Here is a 7,366-nt window from a genome sequence, read left to right on the forward strand (position 1 = left end):
TATGTGGACTTTAAGAAACACTAATGATCAAACAAAGAAGTAAAGGGGAAAAAAACCCACTCTTAAATACAGAGAACAAACTGGTGGTTGCCAGAGAGGAGGTGGGTGGGATGGATGGGTGAAATAGATAAAAGGGATTAAGAGGTATATGCTTCCACTCACAAAATAAATAAATCATAGAGATGAAAAATATAGCATAGGGAATATAATCAGTAAGATGGTATTAACATTATTTGGTGACAGATGGTGAATACACTTATTGTGATGAGCACTGAGTAATGTACAGAATTTTTTAAATCACTATATTGCACACTTGAAACTAACATAACACTGCATGTTAAAAATTGATGCATAAAACATTGATGCCCGTAAATGGCAAGAGATACGGTGTTTTAGATGGATAAATGTATAGGACTAGCCATAGTACTAAAAAGGATAACGATTTTAATCTTCCATGGGTTGTTGCAAGAAGTAGGTGCAGCCAGCTATAAACAGGAATGGGTTTATATTTTTTCTGTAAGTTCCCTCCTTTTTTTGAATTTCAGCAGACAGCAGTTTGCAGAAGTAGAATATTCCAAAAGACTTTTCCTGATTGTTTTTAGGACTTTCTCTTGATATTCTTCCAGAGGTAAAGGATGAATCTTTTGTTCTTTTACCATGTAAAAAATTATACTAGGAAAGAGATAACAGGTTGTTAGAGGTGAAAGTGATAAAGAGCTGACAGGTACAGAAACCACCTGTGAAAATTACAGAGTCACTGTTGAGAGCATTCTCTAGGCGAGGAAGCCAACAAGATGGTACGTCTTTCAGCTTTCATCTAAGCCAGAATTACTCTGTATTCCTCCTCCTCTCTTGCAGAATAACCAAGCAGATCTAGAGAATGCCACAGAGGTGCTTTCGGGCTACCTCGAACGAGATATTTCCCAAGATTCTCTGCAGGATATAAAGCAGAAAGTACAAGATAAGTACAGGTGAGATTTCTTGACCAGTTGTTGAGCTAAAGTTGCTGCCTGTGTGCCACTAAGTGGGGAAGTTTGATGATAGTGAAACTTGGATTTAACGTACCCAATAACCCCGTTGCTGCCACAGATTTCTTCTGTCTTTTGGGCAACCCATTGCAGATAGTGGTGCTAGTCAAGCATTTATCCCACTGGTTCTGCTTCTTCCGTTTAGCTTTATTTGCTTAGTTGCCACATTGTGAGGAAGAAAGAACCTAAGAAACGGCAAGTGGCTATTAGGAGGAGGGGTGAGATTAGGGTGCTCGTGCTAGCCTGGGGCTTTAGAGCTTTTATTAGATTTGTTTTTTTCCTAAGGAGAGGATTACTGTGTCCTAGGGGTAGAGGTTACTTCAAAGCGTGCTACCTCTTAAGCTAAAGATGCAGAATGTTTGCTTTCTCAACGTGGAGCTGTTCTCCCAAAGTTGTTTCCTTACCAAAACTAGTATCTTTTTTAATAGTAGTAGAAACCTTTGGGCATTTGGAAGACTTGGAGATGTAGTCCCAAGTAATATTTTCACTTCCCTTAGTCAACTGTAGCTACTGCATTGTGTTTATAGTCACTTTCACAGTTAACAAAGATTTTATAGATGTGAGTCAGTAACCCTTCAAATTACTTTTTTTCTGAAACAGTTACTTATCTGTAGAATGACAGGATATGATTAGGAATTTCTAACATTTTGTTACTCTAAAATTAATCTCCAAAACTGGGATTCACAACTTTTGAAGAATACCTTTTTAAAATTAGAAAATGATTTGTTGTGTACATCTAGACCTGAAAATGTACCTATTAAAAAAAAAAAAAACAAGTGCTTGTTCCCAGTCTGGATAAACTGTAGGGGTGCCTTAAAAGAATAAGTTAATGCCTCTTTTTTTTTTTTTATTACTGGAGGCTGACAAGTGTTTTGTTTTGTTTTGTTTTGTTTCCTCTGATTGCAGATACTGTGAGAGTCGACGAAGGGTTTTGTTACAGCATGTGCATGAAGGCTATGAAAAAGATCTGTGGGAGTACATTGAGGACTGAGAATGGCCCTGCATAAAATGAACTCTGAAAACTTTACCATCTAGAGTGCTCATGCAATTAAAACAAAACAAACACAAACAAGGAGGCACTAAGCCTGTTCTGACACCTCTGGTCTGTAGTACCAGAATTCTGTTTTGTTAACGGAAAGTTTAAGTAAATTATATTGTAATAAAAAAAGGTAGATAAACCATTGTACAACAGTATTCTAGGCCGCCAACAAAAGTGTGACAGACACACTAAAAGCCCTCCAACTTTAACTTGTAACGTAGCTTCATTCTCAAAGCTGACTCCTTTTTTTCTTTTTCTTTTTCCTGAGTATAGTACAGTTAAAATTTAAAACAGCTCCTTGACACTGCTTTTCATGTCCAAACCAGCCATTTTGTTGTACTTTGGTAAAGGACCTCTTCCCCTTCCTCCCCTACACATACAGATACACCCACACACGCAGACTGACTCTCTTTCTCTCATACCCCAAGGTCATGAGTGAATTAGTGAATTAGTTCCTTGTAAAGAAAATTCTTGGGGCAGGGAAGGGGGTAGGCAGCAAGAGGAATTAAACAAAAAAACAAAAAAAAAAACTTTGTATATGACTTTTAAAACAAGAGGACAACACAGTATTTTTCAAAATTGTATATAGCGCATATGCATGGACAAAGCAAGCGTGGCACGTGTTTGCATAATGTTTAATTACAAAAAATATTTATTCTTTAAAAATCTTCAAGATTATGTCTATTTGCTGTGCATTTTCTTTCAGTTTGCTTTATCTTTCCAGGGTTGAGGGTTGGGATAAAGGTGTGTTGGTTTAGCACCTCCGGAAGACCTAACTAGAGCTCTTTGATTTTACTTTCCTGAGATGACTTTGCCCTTTTTCCTTTTGATGTGTCCGTTAGTGGCCATGGGCCTCATGCCTTGAATTCCGGCTCTTGATCAGGGACAGGGAGCTCAAGCCCCGCCCCATGCCATGGCCTGACAAGGGCTATAACAGGGAGCTTTGTGCTGTCTTTCAAGAATGACCCACCCAGTCCCCAGCCTCCTCCCCCTCCACGGCCTCTTTCATCTACCTAAGCCTTGTGTGTGTGCCCGTGTCTTGCACACACCTGAAGGCTTCCTATGCTCCCTCTCACATCCAGAGGAAACATTTCAACTTTTTTCCTTTTTTTTTTTCCTTAATTGCTGCTTTTGAGCCTCTTACGATTTTAGTTATGGCTCTTCTCTCACCCCTTCTTTACATTAGGGTGTCAAATAGAATGTTTTTGCTTTAAATATGAATATAAATAAATAGCCATTCACTTAGTTTCAGATTGTGAATTTAAAATGGCAGATACTGAAATTGCTTGTGTGTGTTGCTGTGGGTTCAGTTTGAAGGCAAACACCCCCTAGAACATAATATTCCCATCTAGTGCATTTAAATAGAAATCACTGAGTTTGCTTCTTTTCTATTGTCAGCAGATAGGAGAATTAATAATGCATTTTAGCTGTGATGTCCATTTTTATGAAATTTCTACTAAGAGCTATGTTAAAAGTAAAGGATGGTGGTGGTTTTATTAACTATATACCTGTTTAGGCCATTCTGGCTGTGGTATTTTTCAACAGGTCAGCATCCCTAAATCTGTCAGTTTTATACAGGAGTGCAGAGTGAACTAGGCAACTAGATCAAGAGGTCTTAATATCAAATACCAGTTTTCGCGACCTCTTTGTCTTCCTTTAAATGTCTTGCGCCTAGGGAGTGTTTACCATTTGTGAGGCAGCTTTGTCTGCTCTTGCATTGTACATCTTATTACTCCATTGGGAAGTAGATTCACTTTCCTCTGGCCTTTTGCCTAAGTTAGGCTTTGCTGAATCAACCCTACTTTTCCTTTTAGAAAAAGGTTGTTACATGAGATGTACTTGCAACTGTTCTTTTCCCATCAAAAATCAGTGAATGTTTGCTGAGTATATTATGCTGCTTCCTTAAACCACTTGTCGCTTTAGGATCAACTTCAACCCTACCTTTTATCCTCCCTTCCCTTGCCACTTCAGGTGCAAATCTGAACTCAGTGTCTGCTTCTTTCATAGTCTCTTCTCCCCTGTCCCCTATCATTCATTTGACTTTATTTTAAATGACTGCATCAATCTTAAAAGACATTTATCAAAACTAAGGAGATTGTTGGTTTTTTTTTTTTTTTTTTTTTTTTTTTAACAGAAAGCTTGAATGAGTTCCTTTCCCTGGTAACTTTGAAAAGCAGCCAGAGTTGCTATCTAGATATATGTGGCTCCCTTAAAATGTTTTGTGTATGTGTGGTGTTTTTAAAAATTTTACCAGTTAACTGCAGTATCTAGGTTTCAGTGTCATAAATCCTCTTTACATGCCCCCCTTGCAACAAGTATCCAAAAACAATGTGTGTACTTCATAATATCAGCCCCACCTGTGCTTTTTAGAGATGCTTTTTAGTTTCAGTGTTGGCATATTACCTAAGGGTATTGCAGTTGTGGGTGCATTCCCTAATTTTTATGGATCAAGGTGAACTGGCCTTTTCTGAACTTCCAAGCTTTTAACAGCTATCTCCATATTTGACAGAATTCCCTGAGTTAATTGCTTTCATTGTTAGTAGCTTCAGTGACCCCAACTGGGATAGGCAAGCCATATTGTATGACAGCTTCCCTATTTCACCAACCTAAGTCTTTTTGTCAGAGGGCTCTATTCACGGTAAGCACCAGGGTCTCCTAGTTTTCTTGAGGGCAGTTACATTGTCTTTTGAAAGTGCATGCTTCATTTGAACAATTCATTGAGCAGTAGATGGACTTTAAATGATTTTCAATAAAATTTTGATCCAAAGCTCAGGATACACACAGTGGTAAAATTGAGTAGCATATGATATCATCAAACTCTAAATTCTGTGTAATTTGCTGCAACCCAGATTGTATGTGTTTTATGTGTGTTTAAATAAATATATTAAATACACATGTGTATACATACACACATATATAACAGATCCAAGACTGACTGACTTGATTTGAAATGCTTGAATCTGCAGTGTGAAATGTGGTTCAGCCACAATTAGGAACTGAAATTTAGTACAAGAGAGAAAAGGACTTGATGTAACAAAATCTTTTAGCTACAAATCCCGGTATAGAGCACTTGGGGGATGGGAGGGGGCGGGTTGGTGAGACAATCAGATCGGTAAATTGATTAAATGCTCCTAACCCTGTAATTTTGTGCATAGAGCACCCTGTGCTGTGGAAATAACTGTTCTTAGATTTTCATTGTAACTGGACTGTTCAGGTTGCCCAGAGGGAAAGAACATTCCTAATTCTAATAAAATAAACTTTTATTTTGTTATTCCATTAGTTACTTATGTTTATTTTTATAGCTAAAAAAAAGATATATTGGTGGCCCAAGTCACCTATATTATGTGCCTTATTCACTGTTCCTACTTAATATAAAATGACAAGATTTGGTTCAGTTTCTTTGCAGGGAACTGTGAATGAGACCATCCCCAACAATTAACTTGGTTAAATGAAGCCTTCAGAGCATTTTCTGAAAGCTTTCCAATTTCTGTCTTGAACACTGAATTTAAATTGCTCTTTGTGTTGTAACAGTGATATTATTAGATGTTCAGATTTTTGTCAAAAATTTTTTAACATAAAATATTTTAAAAGTCATTTAAACTCCCTCACATTGCTTCCATTTAGCTTACCCTTAAAAGCTACTAAGTATCTCCTAGAGGGATGGAGGGAGAGTTTTATCTTAAAGTCCCCATAAGTTGGAGATATCCGTCATTGATATTCTAGCCAAGTCCAGATTTCAGGACAATTTAATTTGGTTTTATTTGGACCTGTTCATGTATCACTTTTGTCTTCAAAGCACTTTAACTTCTATTACTATCTACAGAGGTGTAGAAATTGCTCTGTTTTACAAAAGAAGAAAATGAGGCTCAGTGAGGTTAAGTGACTTGCCCGAGATTTCACAGTTTCTTCTATCTGAGGCTCAATCAATATTGTACTACCTCTTTGTATATTAATTGGATCTCAGAATGACCTAGCATTCAGTACTGGGAAAGGTGGATCTTAACTACAGTGTCATGCTTTCAAACCACATAAAAGACTACATTAATGCCTGTTTGAGGAGTGTTATATACTATCCCTGATCTTTAATTTGTTGATGCAGGGTTTCAACTAATGTGGCTCTGTGTTTTGCCCAATCAAATCAAACTAGCCATGAGAGAAGAATAGCCCTTCCCACTTTGCTGATTAGGACAGTCCTCATGGGAAGACTATCACATGTGATAGTTGAGAGTAAATGGTTCAGCATTATTTGATTTGATCTAGTGGCCAAGCAATTTGCAGTTAATTGGTCTAGTTATTTGCTCAAGTGAATTTTTAATATAAAGAATTTTGGATAGCCAACTGGAACTTGTTACAGAATCTGCTTTATAGGTGATAACTGAAAATGGACAAAACAGCCAATATCTACTTGTTCTCAGCATTTCTCCTTGGAACTGGAAGGCATATGGGGCTTTAAGAAGATAAGTAGTGAGTGTGAGCATTATGGGAAAATCTTGGCTCCTTCAGGAATAGGAAAAAGTGTGGGCCCCTTTGACTTTGTCAAGTTTCTTTGGGGGATAAAGTTGGTGTGTTTCTGGTTCATTTTAAGGAATTTCCTTACCCCAAGATGAAATCGCCAACTTGGAAATGCTCAACTGGAAATAAATAGTGCCTATTGTAGGAGTAAACAGACAACTTCAGAGTTTTAATTTTTTGGTTTTTGTGGAATTAAATCCATTTTTAAGGCAACTCTTGGTCTTTAGGCAATAGCAGGATGGGAAAAAATAACCTTTTTTTTGAAAAGCAGTTTTCAGACTATGATTAAACCACACATACGCTTGTTTGGAGCCATTTTTGCAGTAAGAGCCAATTAGTATATAAAAAAATCACACATTGATGTGTAGCAGCTCTGACAATACCAAAAACATGTTATTACAGCAATCCAGGGGTCTTGAGTAATACAGGAATCTCAAATCTTACCTACAAGAGCCAGGTAAATATTTTAATAGACTACTGTGGGCTAAGTGGGCTCTGAGAGGAGCATGTGAAATACACATTACGTGAATTCTCAACTTTGAGATGTTGGTAATTTACAATATTCTTAAATGTAGGTCAAAGAAAAATTACACTTGGGCCATATTGGTTTTTAATTTGTATTAATCTTGTGTTGCTACTGATTGCCACTGTCCGTCTGACACACTGGAATCACTAAGAAGCTTCAAAAGAACAAAAACTAACGCCTAGGTTGCATGCCATAGAGATTATTATTTAATTGCTTTGGGTTGTGTCCTGGGCATCAATAGTTTTTAAAATCCTATCCTTT

At 37.3% G+C, this 7,366-nt stretch overlaps 1 protein-coding gene across 1 annotated transcript in view; it reads left to right on the forward strand.

Moving 5' to 3' along the window:
* ARIH1 (ariadne RBR E3 ubiquitin protein ligase 1) overlaps positions 1 to 5,343 on the forward strand; it is a 117,816-nt gene extending 112,473 nt beyond the window's left edge. The window contains exons 13-14 of the mRNA XM_026018627.2: positions 859 to 971; positions 1,935 to 5,343. Coding sequence (XP_025874412.2) covers positions 859 to 971; positions 1,935 to 2,019 — 198 coding nt within the window. The 3' untranslated portion in view covers positions 2,020 to 5,343. The remainder of the gene's footprint in view (positions 1 to 858; positions 972 to 1,934) is intronic.
* The last annotated feature ends 2,023 nt before the right edge of the window (positions 5,344 to 7,366 follow it).

This window comes from Vulpes vulpes, chromosome 15 (assembly GCF_048418805.1).
Source record: "Vulpes vulpes isolate BD-2025 chromosome 15, VulVul3, whole genome shotgun sequence".
In the NCBI taxonomy this organism is placed as follows: Eukaryota; Metazoa; Chordata; class Mammalia; order Carnivora; family Canidae; genus Vulpes; species Vulpes vulpes.